Source organism: Salvelinus namaycush, chromosome 21 (genome assembly GCF_016432855.1).
Source record: "Salvelinus namaycush isolate Seneca chromosome 21, SaNama_1.0, whole genome shotgun sequence".
Taxonomy (NCBI): Eukaryota; Metazoa; Chordata; class Actinopteri; order Salmoniformes; family Salmonidae; genus Salvelinus; species Salvelinus namaycush.
Window position 1 is genome coordinate 2,379,686 of NC_052327.1, and position 26,620 is coordinate 2,406,305.

At 40.3% G+C, this 26,620-nt stretch overlaps 1 protein-coding gene across 1 annotated transcript in view; it reads right to left on the reverse strand.

Moving 5' to 3' along the window:
- Positions 1-26,620, reverse strand: part of LOC120066539 (membrane-associated guanylate kinase, WW and PDZ domain-containing protein 2-like) — a 387,095-nt gene that overhangs the window by 58,714 nt on the left and 301,761 nt on the right. The window contains exon 12 of the mRNA XM_039017962.1: positions 25,057-25,088. Within this exon, the coding sequence (XP_038873890.1) occupies positions 25,057-25,088 (32 nt within the window). The remainder of the gene's footprint in view (positions 1-25,056; positions 25,089-26,620) is intronic.

Consider the following 26,620-nt stretch of genomic DNA (forward strand, 5'->3'; position numbering starts at 1 on the left):
GCAGCATTCTTTTCCTCTCTCGACAAGATGACCAGACGGTTTATCTGGCACGGCAAAACCCCTAGGGTTGGCCTGGATAAACTGACCCTGGATTACAGTCAAGGGGGCTTAAACCTCCCCAATTTTAGAATGTACTACTGGGCAGCAGAGTCTAGGTTTCTGGCTCAGAGGTTTGACAAGGGTCTCTCTCCCTCATGGTTGAATATTGAAAAGCTTGAGGTAAATGATGACACTGGGGCAGAATTGTTTTACAAATGGGACAGAAAATCTATAAAAACCATCACAGACAACCCTTTAATCATACATTCTGTCCTGGCATGGTGCAAACTGCATGAGCTGTTCGGACGAGGGGGATTCCTTTCCCCTAAAACCCCTTTATGGAACAATAGATTGATTCCTATGTTTTTCCAGAATAGTAACTTTAGACCATGGCCTGATAAGGGGATCACTCTTCTGGAACATTGTTACGAGGAGGGAGTTCTTATGTCTTTTGATCAGCTGAAACAGAAATACCACTTGCCTAACAGGGACTTCTTTAGCTACCTACAACTACGAAACTTTATTAGGGTGTCTCTCAAGGGACAATGGAACCTACCTAAGATGTCACCTATTGAACAACTCTGCCACGCAGACCAACCACTGTTCAAGACCATTTCCCGTGTTTACGATGCTCTTATGTCAGGACTAACACTGCCTGGGATAGATAAACCCCGACTTAGATGGGAAAAAGATCTGGGTATTGATCTTGATGAGGGTCTATGGAGTGACCTATGCAGGGATGGTGTTACATCCACATTGAACTCCAGATACAGACTGATCCAGTTTAATTTCCTCCATCAGCTCTATATCACCCCATCTAGACTGCACAAGTTCAACCCTGATATCTCCTCCCTATGTTTTAGATGTGGCTCAGATGAAGGAACATTCCTCCATTCCACTTGGCAGTGTTCAAAACTACACGGTTTCTGGCAGGGGGTATGCGATACCATATCCTCAATTCATGGGGTTGCATTCCCTTTAGACCCAGAGGTCTGTCTACTGGGCAACTTTACTAACACCAATCTTAGGCAAAGCCATGCTATAAAGCTAACAGAAATATTGCTAGCGATTGCCAAGAAATGTATCGCCTTGAAATGGAAATTGGATTCCCCCCTGCCAGTTGCAATGTGGCTATCAGAAGTTAATAGTTGTATCCCACTGGAGAAAATTACTTACCGCTTGAGGAATAAGTTAAATATATTTTACAGAATTTGGCAACCTTTTATTGACTATATGGAGAATCTCCCCCCACATCACATTGAATGAATCTCTATATTATCCTTATATAATGTTTCACACGTAATGTATAATATGTAGCCTACAGCAGGTGACCATATGATCCAATGTCTCATTATATATTTTTTTTATTGTATGTTTGTATATATATTTATAATTTGTTTTATTTTTTCTTTCTTTGTTATGCTCATCTGTCACTGTCACTTTGTCCTATTGTTGTCTAATATCTTTTCACGTTTGTCTTGAATGTTGTTAATTGGAAAATGCAAAAAAAAAAAAAAAAAAAAAATACATGTATGTTTGAGGAATTATAATTATGGGATTTCTGTTGTTTTGAATTTGGCGCCCTGCACTTTCAATGGCTGTTGAAGAGGTGGGACGCTAACGTCTCACGTACCCTAGAGAGGTTAACCTCTTGAGCCTATGGGGGCGCCATTTCGACTTTGTAAAAATGAGTTCCCAAATTAAACTGCCTCGTACTCAATTCTTGCTCGTACAATATGCATATTATTATTACTATTGGATAGAAAACAGTCTCTAGTTTCTAAAACCGTTTGAATTATTTCTCTGAGTGAAACAGAACTCATTCTGCAGCACATTTCCTGTCAGGGAGTGAGATTTCAGAAATCGAGGTCCCTGTTCTGAGGTCAGTTTATAAGTCCCCATGTAAGCCATCGGGCTACATGCACTGCATACGCCTTCCTCTAGATGTCAGTAAGCGGTGAGAATTTGAATGGAGTCGATTGCGCAATCTGGGGCCCTATATAAGACCGTGGAACGGAAGTACCGTCCTTTTCAACGGTGCGCCTGGCGCATCAGGGACATCACTATGGCCTCCTGCAAAGCTTTCGTTTTAGCAGTTCTGTATCTCCGGTCATGTTTTTATTCGTTATAGTTGTTAAAGACATCATAAGGTAGTTAATTTAAACCGATTTATAGCAGTTTATATCAGTTTATTGCGATTTTCCTGGATTTCTTTGTCATGCGCTTTCACGAGTTGGACACCTCTCCAGTGGGTGGCTAACGTTAGCGGCTATTTCGACAGGACAAGAGGACATCTTTCAACCAAAAGACGATTGTTCTGGAGAAAGGACACCTTGCCCAAGATTCTGATGGAAGCTCAGCTAATAGTAAGCAGTCTTTATGCTGTTAATTCGTACTTATGTTGACAAATGTCAAATAATAATTCCGCCATGAATTATGGTGCGGTCTCGCTTTAGCGCACGCTGTATTGCGCAGTAACGTTAATTTAAAAAATGTAACCCAGAGATTGCATTAAGAACTAATTTGTCTTTCAATTGCTGTCCAACCTGTATTTTTTAGTCAAGTTTTGGAATAGTTACTGATTAGAATAGGTGCCTCTTCAAAGATTTCTCCTGACATTTTCTGGGCAGCTTTGCTACTTTTCTCATTGTATAACCACGATTTGTGGCGCTAAATATGCACATTTTCGAACAAACTCTATATGCATTGTGTAATATGATGTTATAGGACTGTCATCTGAAGAATTCTGAGAAGGTTAGTGAAAAAATGTATATATTTTGGTGGTTTATACGTTATTGCTATTTTTGCCTTGAATCAATGCTGTTGTGATGTTTGCTATTGTGGTAAGCTAATATAACGCTATATTGTGTTTTCGCTGTAAAACACTTAGAAAATCTGAAATATTGGCTGGATTCACAAGATCTGTGTCTTTCATCTGCTGTACGCTGTATATTTTTAAGAAATGTTTTATGATGAGTAATTAGGTAATACACGTTGCTCTCTGTAGTTATTCTAGTCGCTTTGGTGAGAGTTGTGATGGTGGCTGCAATGGTAAACTATGATTTATACCTGAAATATGCACATTTTTCTAACAAAACATATGCTATACAATAAATATGTTATCAGACTGTCATCTGATGAAGTTGTTTCTTGGTTAGTGGCTATTTATATCTTTATTTGGTCGAATTTGTGATAGCTACTGATGGAGTAAAAAAATGGTGGAGTAAGAAAGTGGTATCTTTTGCTAACGTGGTTAGCTAATAGATTTACATATTGTGTCTTCCCTGTAAAACATTTAAAAAATCTGAAATGATGGCTGGATTCACAAGATGTGTATCTTTCATCTGGTGTCTTGGACTTGTGATTTAATGATATTTAGATGCTAGTATTTACTTGTGACGCTATGCTAGGCTATGCTAGTCAGCTTTTTTACTGATGGGGGTGCTCCCGGATCCGGGTTTGGGAGGAACTAGAAGTTAAGTGTTTTACAGCGAAAACACAATTTAGCATTATATTAGCTTACTACAATAGCCAACCACACAGCAGCATTGATTCATGCACGTTAGCGATAGCGAATAAACCAGCAAAAGATATAAATTTTTTCACTAACCTTCTCAAAACTTCATCAGATGACAGTCCTATAACATCATATTACACAATACATATATTGTTTGTTCGAAAATGTGCATATTTAGCGGCACAAATCGTGGTTATACAATGAGAATAGTAGCCAAGCTGCCAACAAAATGTCGGGAGAAATCTTGGGAGAGGCACCTAATCTAATCAATAACTAATCATAAACTTGACTAAAAAATACAGGTTGGACAGCAAATGAAAGATACATTAGTTCTTAATGCAACCGCTGTGTTAGATTTTTAAAATTAACGTTACTACGACATACAGCGTGCGTTAAAGCGAGACTGCACCGAAATTAATGGCGGAATAGTAGTGTAACATTTTTCAACAGAACAACGAATTAACATCATAAATAGTTCTTACTATTTGATGAGCTTCCATCAGAATCTTGTGCAAGTTGTCCCTTGTCCAGAAGAATCGTTGCTCGGTTGTAGATTGTCGTCTTCAACTTTGGAATTAGCAGCAAACATTAGCCATGTGACGAAGACGTGTCCAACTCACTATAACGCAGCACAAATGAAATACCGAAAATCGCAATATACTGATATAAACTGATATAACTCGGTTTAAAATAACTACATTATGATGTTTTTAACACCAATATCGAATAAAATCAGAGCCGGATATATCTAAAGCCTATAACGAGAGCTTTTCAGAATGCAATCCTGAGGTCTGTCTTGCGTCATGATGAACGTTGAAAAGAGTGCACACCCGGTTCCAAGAGCTTTTATACGGCCTCAGAACTGCTCAGACACCCCATTCGAATTCTCACTGCTTACTGACATCTAGGGGAAGGCGTATGCAGTGCATGTCGACCCATAGATTACATGGAAATTTATAAACTGACCCTGTAACAGAGCCCCCGATTTGAGATTTTTCAGTTCCTGACAGGAAGTTTGCTGCAAAATGAGTTCTGTTTTACTCACAGATATAATTCAAACGGTTTTAGAAACTAGAGAGTGTTTTCTATCCAATAGTAATAATAATATGCATATTGTACGAGCAAGAATTGAGTACGATGCAGTTTAATTTGGGAACGAATTTTTACAAAGTCGAAATGGCGCCCCCCTATTGAGAAAAGGTTATGCATGTTCCAGTTTAGGTCGCCTAGCAGCACGAGCTCTGAAGATAGATGGGGCAATCAGTTCACATATGGTGTCCAGAGCACAGCTGGGGGCAGAGGGTGGTCTATAGCAGGCGGCAACGATGAGACTTGTTTTTAGAGAGTGGGATTTTTAAAGGTAGAAGTTCAAATTGCTTGGGTACAGACCTGGATTGTAGGACATTACTCTGCAGGCTATCTTTGCAGTAGGTTGCAACACCTGGCCGTTCTATCTTGTCTGAAAATTTTGTAGTTAGGAATGGAGATTTCAGAATTTTTGGTGGTCTTCCTAAGCCAGGATTCAGACACGGCTAGAACATCCGGGTTGGCAGTGTGTGCTAAAGCATTGAATAAAACAAACTTAGGGAGGAGGCTTCTAATGTTAACATGCATGAAACCAAGGCTACTACGGTTACAGAAGTCATCAAATGAGCGCCTGGGAAATAGGAGTGGAGCTAGGCACTGCAGGGCCTGGATTCACCTCTACATCACCAGAGGAACAGAGGAGGAGTAGGATAAGGGTACGGCTAAAAGCTATGAGAATTGGTCGTCTAGAACGTCCGGAACAGAGAGTAAAAGGAGGTCTCTGGGGGCGATAAAATAGCTTCAAGGTATAATGTACAGACAAAGGTATGGTAGGATGTGAATACGGTGGAGGTAAACCTAGGTATTGAGTGATGATGAGAGAGATATTGTCTCTAGAAACATCATTGAAACCAGGTGATGTTATCGCATGTGTGGGTGGTGGAACTGAAAGGTTGGATAAGGTATAATGAGCAGGGCTAGAGGCTCTACAGTGAAATAAGCCAATAAACACTAACCAGAACAGCAATGGACAAGGCATATTGACATTAAGGAGAGGCATGCTTAGTCGAGTGATCATAAGGGTCCAGTGAGTAGTGAGGTTGGTTGTGGTAACAGCGATTCAGACAGCTAGCTGAGCCATCGGTAGCAAGCTAGCATAGGATGGAAGTCTGATTTTAGCCACCTTGTGCGTTTCCAACGATAGATTAGTGGGGTTCCGTGTGGCAGAGGGGATCAATCCAATTGGCAAAATAGATATAGTTATAGTGACCCAAGAAAAATTGTCCGATAGATAGACCTATTCAGATAGCAGCCGATAAGACAGCTAATGATTAGCTGGCCGCAGATGGGTGTTCAGGTAACGTCGCAACGAAGGGGCCAGTTGGATAACTCCCTCGGGCAGATAGCGTCGGTAGTCCAGTCGTGAAGGCCCGGTGGGGCTCCGCATCGGCAGTAAAACGGGTCCGGATAGGTGATTGTAGCCCAGGAGTGGCTGATGGAACTCTTCAGCTGGCTAGCTCTGGAATAATTGATGTTTGCTCCGGGATCGACGTAAGCCAATAGTCACATGGATAGCAGCTAGCTAGCTGCGAGATCCAGGTGTAAATGTCCAGAGCTTGCGGTTGAAATCCGGGGATATGGAAAGAAAAATTGGTCCGTTATGTTCTGGTCTGAGTCGCGTAGTACAAAACTGGCGATAGCTTTTGAGCTAAAGGATAGCTGATGACCACAAACCGTGGTTAGCTGAATACTAACGTTAGCCAGTAAACTGGCTAGCTTCTGGCTAGCTTCTGGCTAGCTTCTGGTTAGCTTCTGGCTAGCTTCTGGCTAGCTTCTGGTTAGCTTCTGGCTAGCTTCTGTTTAGCTTCTGGCTAGCTTCTGGCTAGCTTCTATTGTGGATTTCAGATTTGAGGTAAATAATACTTTTAAAAAAATAATTGGTGAGGCGGGTTGCAGGCGAGTGTTTTGAAGTTGAGTTTTTGGAAAAGAAAATATATACAAGATATGCGAAGAAAGATGTAAATTTATATATACACGGGACACGACAAGACGAGAACAAAGGACGTCTGACTGCTATGCCATCTTGGGACAATGTGAAAAGATGCTCAAATTCACAAGTACAAAATGTAAATTGGATATATTAAAACTGTTTAATTTTATCCTGAGTGTAGGTTATTTGTAGTATTATAAATGTAAGAGTTCTAAACTTCCTTAAAACTTCTTGTGAATAGGGGGGCGCTGGTTTCACTTTGGAAAGAATCGTGCCCAAATTAAACGGCCTCGTACTCTGTTCTAGATCATACAATATGCATATTATTATTACTATTGGATAGAAAACACTCTGAAGTTTCTAAAACTGTTTGAATTATATCTGTGAGTAAAACAGAACTCATTTGGCAGCGAGGCTCTGTGTCAGGGCTTGCCTATTCAATTGGCTTTTATTTATCGATATGTATGCACTTCATACGCCTTCCACTAGATGTCAACAGGCAGTAGAAGGTTGAACGGTTTTCGACGGCGCGCGGGGGAACTCGACATTGTCTTCTGAAAAGCGTTCGGTATACACGGCGAATTGCTCCGGCTCTGATTTTATTTGATACATATGAGAAAAACATCATAAAGTAGGATTTTTCAACCGAGTTTGATCAGTTTATTCAACGTTTATTGGGACTTTTGGAGTTTTTCGTTCCAGGCGCAAACATTTCTTGGACACGTGAGCTCCACAAGGCTAGCCAAAGTTGCTAATTCGACAGAAGAAATGGACATACTAAAACCAAACAACGATTTATTCTGGAAATAGGACTCCTTGCACAACATTCTGATGGAAGCTCAAGAAAGGTAAGAGAATATTTATGATGTTATTTCGTATTTTTGTGGTAAATGTTGGCTCCAACAAGGCGGAGAATATGTGAGCGCTGTCTCACAATACTGCATGCTGTATGTTCTACTAAATTATTATTTTTAAATCTAACACAGCGGTTGCATTAACCTGTTGAGGACAGAGGGCGCTGTTTTCACTTTGGGGGAAAATCGTGCCCAATTTAAACGGCCTCGTACTCAATTCTTGCTCGTACAATATGCATATTATTATTACTATTGGATAGAAAACACTCTCTAGTTTCTAAAACCGTTTGAATTATATCTGTGAGTTAAACAGAACTCATTTTGCAGCAAACTTCCTGACAGGAAGTGGAAAATCTGAAATCGAGGCTCTGTTCTAGGGCCTGCCTATAAATGTCCTTGATATGTATTAGTATACATGCACTTCTTACGTCTTCCACTAGATGTCGACAGGCAGTGAGAGAAGAAATGGAGTGTATAACTGGGGTCGAATAAAAGCTCTCGGCATGACGTGTCACCAGTTTCCTGTTTTATGGAGAGCGCGAGAAGGGACTTGGTATTGCCTTCTGAAAAGCTGTCGTTACAGACGACTAATATCTCCGGCTTTGATTTTATTTGATAAATGTGACAATATCATCGTAAAGTATGTTTTTTCAATATAGTTTTATTAGATTATTGAAATTTCTTCGGGACGTTAGGCGTGTTGCGTTGTGTGCCTTTGTTCAGGAAGGAGAGCTTCGCGCTACTTTGCTAGCTTTCCGTGCTAATTGACTGGAGAAGAGGACATTCTAAAACCAAACAACGATTGTTCCTGTTCAAAGGACCCCTTTGTCCAGAAGATCATCAAAAGAAGATCATCAAAAGTAGGATCCATTTTATGATGCTATTTCATATATCTGTCGAACATGTGAAATAGTAGTTTGCGCCCAGATTTTGGGCACGCTCTCGCTATGACTAAGCTGGATGTCGTAATGAAGTTATTTTTAGAATTCTAACACGGCGATTGCATTAAGAACTAGTGTATCTATCATTTCCTATACAACATGTATTTTCTAGTAACGTTTATGAATAGTTATTTGGTCAGAATAGTTGAGTGTCATAAAAATATCCGCACATTCTGGGAAAAAGATGCTACGTTAGCACAATGTATAACCACTGATTTCAGCTCTAAATATGCACATTTTCGAACAAAACATAAGTGTATGTATAACCTGATGTTATAGGACTGTCATCTGATGAAGGTTTATGAAGATTAGTGAAAATTAATATCTTTTGCTGGTTTATTCGCTATCGCTAACGTGCCTATTGCTATCGCTAACGTGCCTTGATGAATGAATGCGGTAGTGTGGTAGGCTATTGTAGTAAGCTAATATAATGCTATATTGTGTTTTCGCTGTAAAACACTTAAAAAATCGGAAATATTGGCTGGATTCACAAGATGTTTGTCTTTAATTTGCTGTACACCATCGATTTTTCAGAAATGTTTTATGATGAGTATTTAGGTATTTGACGTTGGTGTCTGTAATTACTCTGGCTGCTTCGGTGCTATTTCTGACGGTAGCTGTGATGGTAGCTGCAATGGAAAACTGATTTATACCTCAAATATGCACATTTTTCGAACAAAAAAAAGATTTATTGTATAACATGTTATAAGACTGTCATCTGATGAAGTTGTTTCTTGGTTAGTTTGGTTGGTTCTTGGTTAGTTAGGTTGGCTTTGTGCATGCTACCTGTGCTGTGAAAAATGTCTGTCCTTTTTTGTATTTGGTGGTGAGCTAACATAAATATATGTGGTGTTTTCGCTGTAAAACATTTAAAAAATCGGACATGTTGACTGGATTCACAAGATGTGTATCTTTCATTTGCTGTATTGGACTTGTTAATGTGTGAAAGTTAAATATTTCTCAAAAATATTTTTTGAATTTCGCGCTCTGCCTTTTCAGTGGAATGTGGGAGGAGTTCCGCTAGCGGAACCCCGGTGCCAGACAGGTTAAGAACCAGTGTATCTTTCATTTGCTGTACAACACGTATTTTTTAGTAAAGTTTATGATGAGTTCTTTGATTAGATTAATTGACTGTCCAAAATATCTCCGGAGATTTTGGTGAATTGTTGCTACGTATTCACAATGTATAACCACGATTTGCAGCTCTAAATATGCACCTTTTCGAACAAAACATAAATGTATTGTATAACATGATGTTATAAGACTGTCATCTGATGAAGTTGTCCAAAGGTTAGTGATTAATTTTATATCTATTGCTGGTTTTTGCGAAAGCTATGTTTGCGGTGGATAAATTGCGTTGTGTGTTTGGCTATTGTGATGAGCTAATATAATTCTATATTGTGTTTTCGCTGTAAAACACTTAAAAAATAGGAAATATTGGCTGGATTCACAAGATGTTTATCTTTCATTTGCTGTATACCATGTATTTTTCATAAATGTTTTATGATGAGTATTTGGGTATTTCACGTTGCTCTCTGTAATTATTCTGGCTGCTTTGGTGCTATTTGTGATGGTGGCTGCAATGTAAAACCAGGATTTGTAGCTATAAATATGCACATTTTCGAACAAAACATAAATGTATTGTATAACATGATGTTATAAGACTGTCAGCTGATGAAGTTGTTCAAGGTTAGTGATTAATTTTATCTCTATTTGTGGGTTTTGTGAAAGCAACCTATGTGGTGGAAACATGGTGAAAATATGTCGTTGTGTGTTTGGCTATTGTGGTTAGCTAATATATATACATATTGTGTTATCGCTGTAAAACATTAAAACAATTGGAAATGATGGCTGGATTCACAAGATGTTTATCTTTCATTTGCTGTATTGGACCTGTGATTTCATGAAAATTATATTATATGATATCCCTGTCCCGTTAGGCTAGGCTATGCTAGTCATCTTTTTTGATGAGGATGCTCCCGGATCCGGGATGGGTATCACTGAAAGGTTAATAAGCACAATGTCTTGAGTAAAAGCCAAATTTGATTTATACCAAAACATTACACGACCAATCATATTTACACCCTACACACCCTGATAGATAAACATGTCCACCAAAATAATACCAAAAGGTACGATTGCTTTATCGACTTCCAAAAATCATTTGGCATACAGGACTGTTCTACAAAGTTATTGAAAGTGGTGTAGGGGGTAAAACACATTACATAATTAAAGAAATGTATACTAGCAATACGTGCAGCATCAAAATTGGCAAGAAAATAACAGAATTCTTTGACCAGAGGCGGGGCCTTCGCCAGGGTTGCATTCTGAGCCCTGCACTCTTCAATATTACATCATGCTTCCATAGTGGCTAAGATGGCGCCGACAGTGATGGTTGCTTCGCTTCGAGTTCTAGGAAACTATGCAGTATTTCGTTTTTTTATGTAATATTTCTTACATTGTTACCCCAGGTAATGTTAAGTCTTATTACACATACCCGGGAAGAACTATTGGATATAAGTGCAACGTCAACTAACCAACATTATGACCAGGAATACGACTTTCCCGAAGCGGATCCTCTGTTCGGACCACCACCCTGGACAATGGATCTATTCCCAGTAGCCGACAGTAGCCGGAAACTTAAACCAGTTTTACCAAATTTCTAACAGCATGTTAAATGTGCAACCAGAGTAAAAAAAACTCTGGACCACCTTTACCCCACACACAGAGACCCATACAAATCTCTCCCTCGCCCTCCATTTGGCAAATCTGACCATAATTCTATTCTACTGATTCCTGCTTACAAGCAAAAATTGAAGTAGGAAGCACCAGATCAATAAAAAAGTGGTCAGTTGAAGCAGATGCTAAGCTACAGGACTGTTTTAAAAGCACAGACTGGAATATGTTCCGGGATTCCTCCGATGGCATTGAGGAAAACAGTCATCAGTCATTGGCTTCATCAATAAGTGCATCGATGACGTGACCGTACGTACATACCCCAACCAGAAGCCATGGATTACAGGTATTATCTACACTGGTTAGAGCTGCCGCTTTCAAGGAACGGGACTCTACCCATCAAACAGGCAAGGTGTCAATACAGGACTAAGATTGAATCATACTACATCAGCTCTGACACTCATTTTATTTTACCTTTATTTAACCTCTCTAGGGTTCGTGAGACGGTAGTGTCCCACCTCTTCAACAGCCAGTGAAACTGCAGGGCTCCAAATTCAAAACAACAGAAATCCCATAATTAAAATTCCTCAAACATACATGTATTTTACACCATTTTAAAGATACACTTGTTGTAAATCCAGCCACAGTGTCCAATTTCAAAAAGGCTTTACGACGAAAGCAAACCAAACGATTATGTTAGGTAAGAGCCTATTCACAGAATTACACAGCCATTTTTCCAGCCAAAGAGAGGATTCACAAAAATCAGAAATATAGATAAAATGAATCACTAACCTTTGATGATCTTCATCAGATGACACTCATAGGACTTCATGTTACACAATACATGTATGTTTTGTTCGGTAAAGTTCATATTTATATCCCAAAAACTGAGTTTACATTGGCGTCTTACGTTCAGAAGTCACAAAACATCCTTTGATTTTGCAGAGAGCCACATCAATTTACAGGAATACTCATAATAAACATTGCTAAAAGATACAACTGTTATGCATGGAATTTTAGATGCACTTCTCCATAATGCAACCGCTGTGTCAGATTTCAAAAAAGCTTTACAAAAAAGCAAACCATGCAATAATCTGAGTCGGCGCTCAGAGCCCAATCAAGACACAAATATATCCACCATATTATGCAGTCAACAGAAGTCAGAAGTAACATTATAAACATTCACTTACCTTTAATGATCTTCATCAGAATGCACTCCCAGGAATCCCAGTTCCACAATAAATGTTTGTTTGTTCGATAATGTCCATCATTTATGTCCAAATTCCTCCTTGTTGTTCTAGCGTTCAGTACACTTTCCACACTCACGACGCGCGGGCAGGTCCAGCGGAAGGTACAGACGAAAAGTTAAAAAAGTTATATTACAGTCTGTAAAAACATGACAAACGAAGTATTGAATCAATCTTTAGGATGTTTTTAAAAAAATTCTTCAATAATGTTCCAACCGGAGTATTCCATTGTCTTCAGAAGTGCGATGGAACAGAGCTCGCTCTCACGTGAACTTGCATGGTCAGGGCATTTTTAGGCCATGATAGACCTGACTCATTCCTCTCTCATTCGGCCCCACTTCACAGTAGAAGCATCAGACAAGGTTCTAACGACTGTTGACATCTAGTGGAAGCATTACCAATATCCCACAACATTACCAATATCACACTGTATCTTCAATAGGAGCTGAGTTGAAAATCGACCAACCTCAGATTTCCCACTTCCTGGTTGGATTTTATCTCAGGTTTTTGCCTGCCATATGAGTTCTGTTATACTCACAGAGATCATTCAAACAATGTTTTAGAAACGTCAGTTTTGTAATATGCATAATCTAGCTTTTATGGCTTTGTAGCAGGCCATTTACTCTGGGCATGCTTTTCATCCAGACGTGAAAATACTGCCCCCTACCCCAAAGAAGTTAAGAAAAAATTCATGTTTCTATTACAACTTAGGAACAGTGGGTTAACTGCCTTGTTCTAGGGCAGGACAACAGATTTGTACCTGGTCGGCTCGTGGATTTGAACTTGCAACCTTTCGGTTTCTAGTACAACGCTCTAACCACTAGGCTACGCTGCCGCCCTTATCAGACCTGACAGGGCTTGCAAACCATTACAGACTACAAAGGGAAGCACAGCCGAGAGTTAAACTACTTCTATGCTCGCTTCGAGGCAAATGGCACTGAAACATGCATGAGAGCACCAGATGTTCCGGATGACTGTGTGATCACGCTCTCCTCAGCTGATGTGAGTAGGACCTTTCAACAGGTCAACATTCACAAGGCCGCAGGGCCAGACGGATTACCAGGACGTGTACTGCGAGCATGCGCTGACCAACTGGCAAGTGTCTTCAATGACATTTTCAACCTCTCCTTGTCCGAGTCTGTAATACCAACATGTTTTCAGCAGACCACCATAATGCCTGTGCCCTAGAACGCCAATGTAACCTGCCTAAATGACTACCGACCCGTAGCACTCTCGTCTGTAGTCATGAAGTGCTTTGAAAGCCTGGTCATGGCTCACATCAACACCATTATCCCATTATCCCATTATCCCACCATAGTGCCCTCAAAGCTCATCACTAAGCTAAGGATCCTGGGACTAAACACCTCCCTCTGCAACTGGATCCTGGACTTCCTGATGGGCCACCCCCAGGTGGTGAGAGTGGGTAGCAACACATCTGCCACGCTGATCCTCAACACTGAGCTCCCAGGTGTGCGTGCTCAGTCCCCTCCTGTACTCCCTGTTCAACCATGACTGCATGGCCTTGCCAACAACTCCAACATCATCATTAAGTTTGCAGATGACACAACAGCGGTAGGCCTGATCACCGACAACGACAAGACAGCCTAAAGGGAGGAAGTCAGAGACCTGGCCGGGTCGTTCCAGAATAACAACCTATCCCGCAACGTAACCAATAATAAGGAGATGATTGTGGACTACAGGAAAAGGGGGACCGAGCACGCCCCCATTGTTATCAAAAGGGCTGTAGTGGAGCAGGTTAACTTCTTCTGGCTGCAAGCCCGACGTCGGTACACTTATGACAACAGCCAGCTCAAGTGCAGGGCGCGAACTTCAAAATATATTTTTTTTAAATATTTAACTTTCACACATTAACAAGTCCAATACAGCAAATGAAAGGTACACATCTTGTGAATCCAGCCAACATGTCCGATTTTTAAAATGTTTTACAGCGAAAACACCACGTATATTTATGTTAGCTCACCACCAAATACAAAAAAGGACAGACATTTTTCACAGCACAGGTAGCATGCACAAAGCCAACCTAACTAACCAAGAACCAACCAAACTAACCAAGAAACAACTTCATCAGATGACAGTCTTATAACATGTTATTCAATAAATCTATGTTTTATTCGAAAAATGTGCATATTTCAGGTATAAATCATAGTTTACATTGCAGCTACAATCAGAAATTGCACCGAAAGCAGACAGAATAATTACAGACACCAACGCCAAATAACTAAATACTCATCATAAAACATTTCTGAAAAATACATAGTGTACAGCAAATGAAAGACAGGCATCTTGTGATTCCAGACAATATTTCCGATTTATCAAGTGTTTTACAGCGAAAACACAATATAGCGTTATATTAGCTTACCACAATAGCCAAAAACACAAGCCCTTCCCCAGCAGTAAAAGTTAGCGATCGTAACAAACCAGTAAAAGATATATAATTTTTGACTAACCTTGATATTCTTCATCAGATGACAGTCCTATAACATCAGGTTATACATACACTTATGTTTTGTTCGAAAATGTGCATATTTAGAGCTGAAATCAATGGTTATACATTGTGCTAACTTAGCTACTTTTTCCCACAACGTCCAGATTTTTTTCGGACACTTTTTCTGACACACATATTCTGACCAAATAGCTATTCATAAACATAACTAAAACATACATGTTGTATAGGAAATGATAGATCCATTAGTTCTTAATGAAATCGCAGTGTTAGAATTCTAAAAAATAACTTCATTACGACATCCAGCTTCGGTATAGCTAGAGTACCCAAAAGTTGGGCGCCCACGACTAATTCACATGTACGACAGATATATGAAATAGCATCATAAAATGTTTCTTACTTTTGCTGATCTTTCATCAGAATGTTGGACAAGGGGTCCTTTGTCAAGAACAATCGTTGTTTGGATTTAGAACGGCCACTTTCCCTCTCGATTTAGCAAGCACACTAGCCAAGTGGCACGAATCTCTCCATCGTCAACAAAGTCAGAGAACGGAACACGGCAAAACTCCCGAAAAAATTTCAATAATCTGATTAAACTATATTGAAAAAACATACTTTACGATGATATGGTCAAATGTATCAAATAAAATCAAAGCCGGAGATAGTAGTCGCCTATAACGGCAGCTAAACAGAAGGCAAATCCATGTCCCTCTTCGCGCTCTCCAGAAAACCGGAAATGGGCGGACACATCATACAAAGAGCTTGTATTCCACTTCAGACCAAGATAAACACTAAATTTCTTCTCTCACCGCCTCTTGTCATCCAGGGGAAGGTCTATGAAGTGCATGTATACTAATACGTATCATGCCCATTTATAGGCAGGACCTAGAAGAGAGCCTCGATTTCAGACTTTCCACTTCCTGGTCAGGAAGTTTGTGCCAAATGAGTTCTGTTTGACTCACAGATATAATTCAAACGGTTTTAGAAACTAGAGAGTGTTTTCTATCCAATAGTAATAATAATATGCATATTGTATGAGCAAGAATTGAGTACGAGGCCGTTTGAAATGGGCACCTTTATCCAAGTTACTCAATACTGCCCCTGCAGCCAGAAGAAGTTAAGAGCTTCAAGTTCCTCAGTGTCCATATCACTAACAAACTAGAATGGTCCAAACACACCAAGACAGTCGTGAAGAGGGCACGACAAAGCCTATTCAGGAAACTAAAAAGATTTGGCATTGGTCTTGAGATCCTCAAATGTTTCTACAGCTGCAACATCGAGAGCATCCTGACTGGTTGCATCACTGACTGGTACGGAAATTGCTCGGCCTCCGACCGCAAAGCACTACAGAGGGTAGTGCATACGGCCCAGTACATCACTGGGGCTAAGCTGCCTGCCATCCAGGACCTCTCCACCAGGCGGTGTCAGAGGCCCTAAAAATGGTCAAAGACCCCAGCCACCCCAGTCATAGACTGTTCTCTCTACTACTGCATGGCAAGCGGTACCGGAGTGCCAAGTCGAGGACAAAAAGGCTTCTCAACAGTTTTTATCCCCAAGCCATAAGACTGCTTAACAGGTAATCAAATGGCTACCCGGACTATTTGCATTGTGTCCCGCCACCCACCACCCACCAACCACTCTTTACACTACTGCTACTCTCTGTTCATCATATATGCATAGTCACTTTAACCATATCTACATGTACATACTACCTCAATCAGCCTGACTAACTGGTGTCTGTATGTAGCCTCGCTACTGTTATAGCCTCGCTACTGTATATAGCCTCGCTTCTGTTTTTCACTGTCTTTTTACTGTTGTTTTTATTTCTTTACTTACCTATTGTTCACCTAATACCATTTTTGCACTATTGGTTAGAGCCTGTAAGTAAGCATTTCACTGTAAGGTCTACACCTGTTTTATTCTGCACACGTGACAAATAAACTTTGATTTGATATGATTTGAACTAAATAAACATCTGCTTTTTGAAAGTGTATTTTTAGCATTCTTTTTTAAGGAAAGCATAAAGATGCTGATGAAGAAATACAGTACTGTTCAGCTTTATCCTACATTTTGCGTTTAAAGCATTTTGAAGAGAGAAGCCGCCTGTATTTGTTTATTATGCTACTGTGCAGTCTGACAAGTAAACATAGCCTACAGTACATACTGTAGTATACATGCCAATACCGCCTGGCTCTGGACCAATGCATCAGCTGTCACCCATATTTCCAGCGAGACTATTCAAGCCATCGACTCACTCATGAATGAAGATGATGAGCAATCAGCAAAGGCCATCTGTAATCTGCTGGCTTCACGTCACATCAACATTGCTTTAATCACAGTCAGAAGACAGTTGAAGAAACTTGCGTGGACTTATGGAAAGGCTTGGTAAGATATGTTATTTATATATATTTAAGTTTGGCTATTTACAAAGCAAAAGGTACAAAAATATTGTAGCCTACAACTCATGGACTGCAATAGTGTTTCCACAATAATTCACTGTTGCCTTCTTTTTCAGCTATCATGGCTCGAGATTTCTTTGAGGAAGAAATCATCAAGAGATATGCTGGACCCTATGTCAGAGAGATATTTCTGGGACCACTTCGTTTCTTTCATTTTGAATTTCTTTTTTCTCTATATTTTATTAACAAAAGCATAGAGATATTGATGAAGAAATACAAAATGCTTCCAGCTGTCCATCACTACTGTAAATAAAAACACAGCATGTTGTTTTGTTTACATTCTTTATTGTAACCACAATGTCACAAATAATTTGTATTTACCGTTCCAATTACATTAAAAGTTTGGGATTTACAAATGTGCGCTTTTCTTGTAATTTTTCGTTAAATCCATGTTTGGATTTAGGTATAACTTTTGACTGACGCCTATTTTCTAATATCTGCCTTCCAAATTCAAATCTAAGGGGCATTTTTCACGCCATTATTAGTTACATTGTTTTAGTTTGAATGTGCAGACAGGCACTAAGAACAGCGGGAACGTTTCCCTAGTCAGCGCCATTATTAGTGCAATGCGCCTTACAATGTTGCTCTGTGCTCCCCCCCCCCCCCCCTTCCTCCTCCTTCTTTCCCCATGGGCTAGGTCTGTCTTCTGGAGAACTGCAAGGCAATCCCATTGTGCACCACTTGGGAGCCATGACCAATATGACCAATATATATATTGGGGGGTCGATAATATATCTGTGAGAATATCCAAGGGGCTTTTATATAATTCTGAATTAATAATAATAATAATCGCTTTGTTTTAAAAAATAACAATATTTTGGAGATGATTTTGTTTTCAAATAACGTAAAATGAACGAGAAAAAGGCCATTCTTGAACATGGGGTGAGACATTGTTACTAATTTGTAAATAAAGGCAGTTTGTTTTTAGAGGGAGAGAAACCAAAAGCCTACAGTCATCTCATGGGTCTCCAAGTCGAGGTATTGAACCAGCATCTGTAGCAACACAGTTTGCACTGCGCTGCAGTGTTTTAGACCACTGCGCCACTCAGGCACTGTACAACGTGACTGGTCGGGAGTAGTCTACAGTACTACAGTAAGAGCAAAATAATCCTAACATTTCCACACCCTAATTGTAGTCTAAGTTTCCCTTAGAATAAAAACCTTAGTGTGACAGTTTTAGTAAGTAATAATGAAGTTGTGCATATTTATCAGTTTCTATTTAGGTTTATGTCACCCATTCATTGTCAGTTTGAGACACATTAGTGCCTTGGGACCCAAACGCATAATCAGTGCTCTAACTCCCCCTTGCGCTGGTCTGGAGCAATGAAGTAGGGACGCAGGGTACCATACTAAACCACAAATTACTTCTAAGTCCTGCAGCATAATCGCAAAACTTTTAGTTGAGCAACCACTGTAAGCATCTCAGATCAGACCTATGCCCCTGCTGCCCACCCCATGCCCCTCACTCCCGCAAAGAGGGTCTCAACATGAAAGTCACACATACGCCAGGCCGTGAGCAGGCCCAACCCCCGCTATTACACTAGCCCACGTAAATGGAATGGACCAGATGCTCAGCAGGCTCTGCTCACACTTAGTGATCTGAGACCAAACCACATGACTAACAACAGGCACTTTATGGACCACAAAGCCTTCACTATCTCATCCTTGAATATCCAAGGCCTGAGGTCATCTGCCTTTGGACACACTGATTGCGCTCTAGGTTACAGAGAGTTGGTAGTCCAATCCACCATATTACCAGGTAGTGGAACAGTGAAGGGACTCAGGGGGTATGCTAATTAGGTATAGAGCAGACCTAACTCACTCTATTAAAATAATAAAAACGGATAAAACAAATTTTTTGACTAGAAATTCAATAGGAAATTCTCTCAAAAGAGAAATGTTTTATCCTGTGTGCTACCTATATCCCCCCCAGTAGAATCCCCATACATAAATGAAGACAGCTGCTCCATCCTGGAGGGGGAAATCAATCATTTCCAGGCCCAGGGACCTGTACTAGTCTGTGTGACCTAAATGCCAGAACTGGACAAGAACCTGACCCTCAGCACACAGGGGATCAAACACCTACCTGGAGGTGACATCATTCCCTCCCCCATCTTTTTATTTTATTCATGTTTTATTTAACCTTTATAGGCTAGGCAAGTCAGTTAAGAACATATTCTTATTTACAATGATGGCCTATCCTGGCAAAACTCTAATCCGGACGACGCTGGGCCAATTGTGCGCCGCCCCCATAGGCACAACTATGACAACATAAACAACAAAAACAGGTGACAACTCCTGCAGCTCTGTCGCACGCTGGGTATGTACATACTCAATGGTAGGCTTTGAGAGGACTCCTACGGTAGGTACACCTATAGTTATTGAGTACTGTAGACTACTTTATCACTGACCTCAACCCCGAGTCTCTCAGAGCATTCACAGTCAGCCCACTGACACCCTTATCAGATCACAGCAAAATCACAGTCTACTTGAACAGAGCAATACTCAATCATAAGGCATCAAAGCCAAAGGAACTGAAAAATATAAAAAAAATGCTATAGATGGAATGAAACTAGTGTGGAAACCTACCAAAAAACAATTAGGCAACAACAACAACTTCCTGGACAACATATGTCACTGTGCTAGTGAAGGGGTAAATTTGGCAGTAGAAAACCTAAACACGATATTTGACCTCTCAGCTTCGCTATCAAATCTAAAAATTTCAAGCAGAAAACCTAAGAAAATGAACCACTTCTGGGAAAATTGGAAACACTAAGCAAACAACACTAAGAATTATCCATCCAAAACTGACATTTGTGGATAAACAACTTCTCCAATCTTTTTGGCTCTATAACAAAGAACAAATAGCAAAAACATATACATGATCAAATACAAATCTTAGAATCAACTATTAAAGACTACCAGAACCCACTGGATGCTGAATGAACTACAGGACAAAATACAAACCCTCCAACCCAAAAGGCCTGTGGTGTTGATGGTATCCTAAATGAAATGATAAAATATACAGACCACAAATTCCAAATGACTATACTTATACTCTTTAACATAATCCTTAGCTCTGGCATCTTTCCCAATATTTGGAAAAAAGGACTGATCACCCCAATCCACAAAAGTGGAGACAAATTTGACCCAAATAACAGGGATATGTATCAACAGAATCCTTAGGAAAATCCCCTGCATTATCATTAACAGCAGACTCACCCATTTCCTCAGTGAAAACAATGCACTGTACTGAGCAAATGTAAAATTGTCTTTTTACCAAATTACCGTACGACAGACCCCTTATTCACCCTAATTGACAAAGCAAAAAACCAAAACCAAGGCAAAGTGTTTTCAGGCTTTGTTGATTTCAAAAAAGCTTTTCACTCAATTTGGCATGAGGGTCTGCTATACACATTGATAGAAAGTGGTGTTGGGGGAAAACATACAACATAAAATCCATGTACACAAACAACAAGTGTGCGGTTAAAATTAGCAAAAAACACACACATTTCTTTCCACAGTTATGTGGGGTGAGACAGGGATGCAGCTTAAGGCACACCCTCTTCAACATATATATAAACAAATTGGCGAGGGCACTAGAACAGTCTGCAGCACCCGGCCTCACCGTACAAGAATCTGAAGTCAAAATGTCTACTGTTTTCTGACAATCTTGTGCTTCTGTACCCAACCAAGGAGGGCCTACAGCAGCACCTAGATATTCTGCACAGATTCTGTCAGACCTGGACCCTGACAGTTCGGGTTCGTGCAGTGGGTGAGATCTTCGTGGACTATAGCCTTGTCTCAGTGTAGTAAATTGGTGGTTTGTGGATATCCCTCTAGTGGTATAGGGGCTGTGCTTTGGCAAAGTGGGTGATGTCATATCCTGACTGGTTGGCCCTGTCCCAGGGTATTATTGGATGGGGCCACAGTGTCTCCCGACCCCTCCTGTCTCAGCCTCCAGTATCTATGCTGCAATAGTTTATAGTTTATCTGGTGTAATTATCCTGTCTTATCTGGAGTCATGTGTGAATTTAAGTATGCTCCCACTAATTCTCTCTCTCTCTCCCTCCCCTCCCGGAGGACCTGAGCCCTGGGACCATGCCTCAGGACTATCTGGCCTGATGACTCCTTGCTGTCCCCAGTCCACCTGGTCAGTTTCAACTGTTCTGAATGAGGCTACGGAACCCTGACCTGTTCACCAGACATGCTACCTTGTCCCAGACCTGCTGTTTTCAACTCTCTTTCTCTACCGCACCTGCTGTCTCGAACTCTGAATGCTCGGCTATGAAAAGCCAACTGACATTTACTCCTGAGGTGTTGACCTGTTGCACCCTCTGTTGCACTGTCTACAACCAATGTGATTATTATTATTTGATCCTGCTGGTCATCTATGAGCGTTTGAACATGGCCATATACTGTTATAATCTCCAACTGGCACAGTCAGAAGAGGACGGGCCACCCCTCAGATTCTGGTTCCTCTGTAGGTTTCTTCCTAGGTTTCTGCCTTTCTAGGGAGTTTTTCCTAGCCACCGTGCTTCTACATCTGCATTGCTTGCTGTTTGGGGTTTTAGGCTGGGTTTCTGTATAGCACTTTGTGACATCGGCTGATGTAAAAAGGGCTTTATAAATACAGTTGAAGTCAGAAGTTTACATACACTTAGGTTGGAGTCATTAAAACTTGTTTTTCAACCAATGGACACATTTCTTGTTAACAAACTATAGTTTTGCCAAGTCGGTTAGGACATCTACTTTGTGCATGACACAAGTAATTTTTTCCAAAATTGTTTACAGACATATTATTTCACTTACTGTATCACAATTCCAATGGGTCAGAAGTTTACATACAATTAGTTGACTGTGCCTTTAAACAGATTGAAAAATTCCAGAAAATGATGTCATGGCTTTAGAAGCTTCTGATAGGCTAATTTGGAGTCATTTGGAGGTGTACCTGTGGATGTATTTCAAGGCCTACCTTCAAACTCAGTGCCTCTTTGCTTGACATCATTGGAAAATCAAAATAAATCAGCCAAGACCAAAGACCAAAAAATTTTAGACCTCCACAAGTCTGGTTCATCCTTGGGAGCAATTTCCAAACGCTTGAAGGTACCATGTTCATCTGTACAAACAATAGTACGAATTTATAAACACCGTGGGACCACGCAGCCGTCATACCGCTCAGGAAAGAGACGCATTTTGTCTCCTAGAGATTAATGTACTTTGGTGCGAAAAGTGCAAATCAATCCCAGAACAACAGCAAAGGACCTTGTGAAGATGCTGGAGGAAACTGGTACAAAAGTAACTATATCCACAGTGAAATGAGTCCTATATCGACATAACCTGAAAGGCCGCTCAGTAAGGAAGAAGCCACTGCTCTAAAACCGCCATAAAAAAAGCCAGACTACGGTTTGCAACTGCACATGGGGACAAAGATCGTACTTTTTGGAGAAATGTCCTCTGGTCTGATGAAACAAAAATAGAACTGTTTGGCCATAATGTCCATTGTTATGTTAGGAGGAAAACGGGGGAGACTTGCAAGCCGAAGGACACCATCCCAACTGTGAAGCATAGGGGTGGCAGCATCATATTGTGGGGGTGATTTGCTGCAGGAGGGACTGGTGCACTTCACAAAATAGATGACATCATGAGGAAAGGAAAATTATGTGGATATATTGAAGCAACATCTCAAGATATCAGTCAGGAAGTTAAAGCTTGGTCGCAAATGGGTCTTCTAAATGGACAATGACCTTAAGCATACTTCCAAAGTTGTGGCAAAATGGCTTAAGGACAACAAAGTCAAGGTATTGGAGTGGCCATCACAAAGCCCTGACCTCAATCATATAGAACATTTGTGGGCAGAACTGAAAAGCATGTGCGAGCAAGGAGGCCTACAAACCTGACTCCGTTACACCAGCTCTGTCAGGAGGAATGGGCCAAAATTCACCCAACTTATTGTGGGAAGCTTGTGGAAGGCTACCCAAAACGTTTGACCCAAGTTAAACAATTTAAAGACAATACTACCAAATGCTAATTAAGTGTATGTAAACTTCTGACCCACTGGGAATGTGATGAAAGAAATAAAAGCTGAAATATTTCATTGTCTCTACTATTATTCTGACATTTCGCATTCTTAAAATAAAGTGGGGATCCTAACTGACCGAAGACAGGCCATTTTTACTAGGATTAAATGTCAGGAATTGTGAAAAACGGAGTTTAAATGTATTTGGCTAAGGTGTATGTAAACTTCAGACTTCAACTGTACATTTGATTGATTGATTGACAGTAAATCTCAGTAAGACAAAATAATTGTGATCCAAAAAAGTTCCAGTTGCCAGAACCACAAATTCTAGACACACAAAAAACTATACGTACCTCGGACTAAACATCAGCGCCACAGGTAACTTCCACAAAGCTGTGAACGATCTGAGATACAAGGCAAGAAGGGCCTTGTATGCCATCAAAAGGAACATATATTTCAATATACCAATTAGAATCAGTTATAGAACCCATTGCCTTTTATGGTTGTAAGGTCTGGGGTCTGCTCACCAACCAAGAATTCACAAAATGGGACAATCACCAAATTGAGACTGAATGCAGAATTCTGCAAAAATATCCAGTGTACAACGTAAAACACCAAATAATGCATGCAGAGAACAATTAGGCAGATACCCGCTAATTATCAAAATCCAGAAAAGAGCCGTTGATTTCTACAACCAATTAAATGGAAGCGATTCCCAAACCTTCCATAACAAAGCCATCACCTACAGACAGATGCACCTGGAGAAGAGTCCCTTAAGCAAGCTGGTCCTGGGGCTCTGCTCACAAACACAAACAGACCCCACAGAGCCCCATGACATTAACACAATTATACCCAAACCAAATCATGGGAAAATAAAAATATAATTCATTGACACGTTGTAAAGAATCAACAAAAAAACTGAGCAAACTAGAATGGTATTTGACCCTAAACAGAGAGTACACAGTGGCAGAAAACCTGACCAATGTGACTGACCCAAACTTAAAGAAAGCTTTGACTTCGACTATGCACGCTGCCCACAAAATGAGTTGGAAACTGAGCTGCACTTCCTAACCTCCTGCCAAATATATGTCCATATCAGAGACACATATTTCCTTCAGATATTTCTCAGATAGGAGTTTATCAAAATTGGGTTGTGGATCCCCTATATGTATTGGTTGAAACACCACAGGGTGCCATCACAGCAGCAAGATTTGTGACCTGTTGCCACAAGAAAAGGGCAACCAGTGAAGAACAAACACCATTGCAAATACAACCCATATTTATGTTTAAATAGTTTCCCTTTTGTACTTTAACTATTTGCGAATAATCAGACATTTGCAATGTCTTTATTCTTTTTGAACTTTTGTGAGTGTAATGTTTACTGTACAATTTTGTATTGTTTATTTAACGTTAGATTTCTTTTCTATTTCACTTGCTTTGGCAATGCAAACACATGTTTCCCATGCAAATAAAGCCCTTAAATTGAATTGAATTGAGAGAAAGAGAGACAGAGACAGGGGGAGAGAGATAGAGACATAGAGAGAGAGAGACAGAGAGAAAGAGAGAGAGAGACAGAGAGAGAAAGAGACAGAGAGAGACAGAGACAGGGGGAGAGAGAGAGAGAGAGACAGAGAGAGACATATAGAGACAGACAGAGACAGATACACACACACACACACACACACACACACACACACACACACACACACACACACACACACACACACACACACACACACACACACACACACACACACACACACACACACACACACACACACACACACACACACATACACACATACACACATAGGGGTGTTTTACCTGTTTGGAGGTCTTCCATGGAGAGAGGTGACCTGCAGAGAAACAAACAGCAAATGCTAGTCCTTTGAGCAGACAGAGAAAAATAACTGTATGTTAGGTTATCTTATCATTACAATGGCAGAAGTAAAGAACAGTAGGGAAACTTTGTACAAAAGTAAGTAGGCTGTCGGTACAAAACAATAATTCAATATCACAGTTTCTCTTGGAATCCATACATTATAGGCTATTACATATAGCACTAGTGGTACCCCACCCTAAATGGGCGGTAAATAATTTGATTCAATCCAATTTACCCCTCCTGCAAATCAAAAATATGTTTATCGGTTCAGCTTTTTGGTCTCTGGATATTCTCTACTTCAGAGCACGAAAAAACATTTGTGTTATGGCACTTGATGTCTCCTTAAAATTCAATGTTGTGACAGGCCTACCCTGAACCCATGTTATCCATATATATGGCCTATTAAAAAAACAGAACATTTTGGTAGCTTAACTACAGACAGATTAGAGCCTTCTCTTTTCAGCAGTACACTTAGAAAAAAATGGTTCTTTGGGGTTCTATATTTAAACAATAAGGCACAAGGCGGTGTGGTATATGGCCAATATACCATGGCTAAGGGCTGTTCTTAGGCATGACGCAACGGGGGTTTGGCAATATGTGACTCACCACCTGGATTAGGTCTTATGTAGCAACATTTGAATTTCTGTTTTTTACATGGGATAAAAGTAGAGACTCAGAGCTACAAAATGGTATATCATACACTGCATTTCAGGAAACAACATGAAAGTAATTATGCTTTCTAGTTTATGTGATATATTACATCACATATTGTACAGACCCCAGAGGTGCCTTATTGCTTTTATAAACTGATTACCAACTTAATTAGAAAAGTACAAATTGTTATTTTGTCATACCCATGGTATACAGTCTGATATACCACAGCTTTCAGCCAATCAGCACGTCTTTTGACCACCCAATTTATAAAGAACCTTTTGGTTCTTTGGATGAGATAATCCTACCCAGTGAAGGCAAAGAACCTTGAGGGTTCTCTCCCTACCACAGAGTGTAATGTGGATTTCAGCAAACAACAGCTAACTCCCTTTTAATTAGTTTTAGCTGTTTGCATTGACATGTATGTATATATATGAATGATGTTCTGCATGATTTTGCCTGGATATGGCCAGAAGCATACCACCCTGCATCCCACTGCTGGCTTGCTTCTGAAGCTAAGCAGGGTTGGTCCTGGTCAGTCCCTAGATGGGAGACCAGATGCTACTGGAAGTGGTGTTGGAGGGCCAGTAGGAGGCACTCTTTCCTCTGGTATAAAAAATATCCCAATTCACCTGGGCAGTGATACTGACCTGTGTCGGGTGCTATTTTTCGGATGAGATGTTAACTTCTTCGTGCTAGGGGGCAGTATTCGGAAGCTTGAATGAATGAGGTGCTCAAAATAAACTGCCTGTTACTCAGGCCCAGAAGCTTGGATATGCATATAATTGGTAGTATTGGATAGAAAACAAAAGTTTCCAAAACTGTTAAAATAATGTCTGTGAGTATAAAAGAACT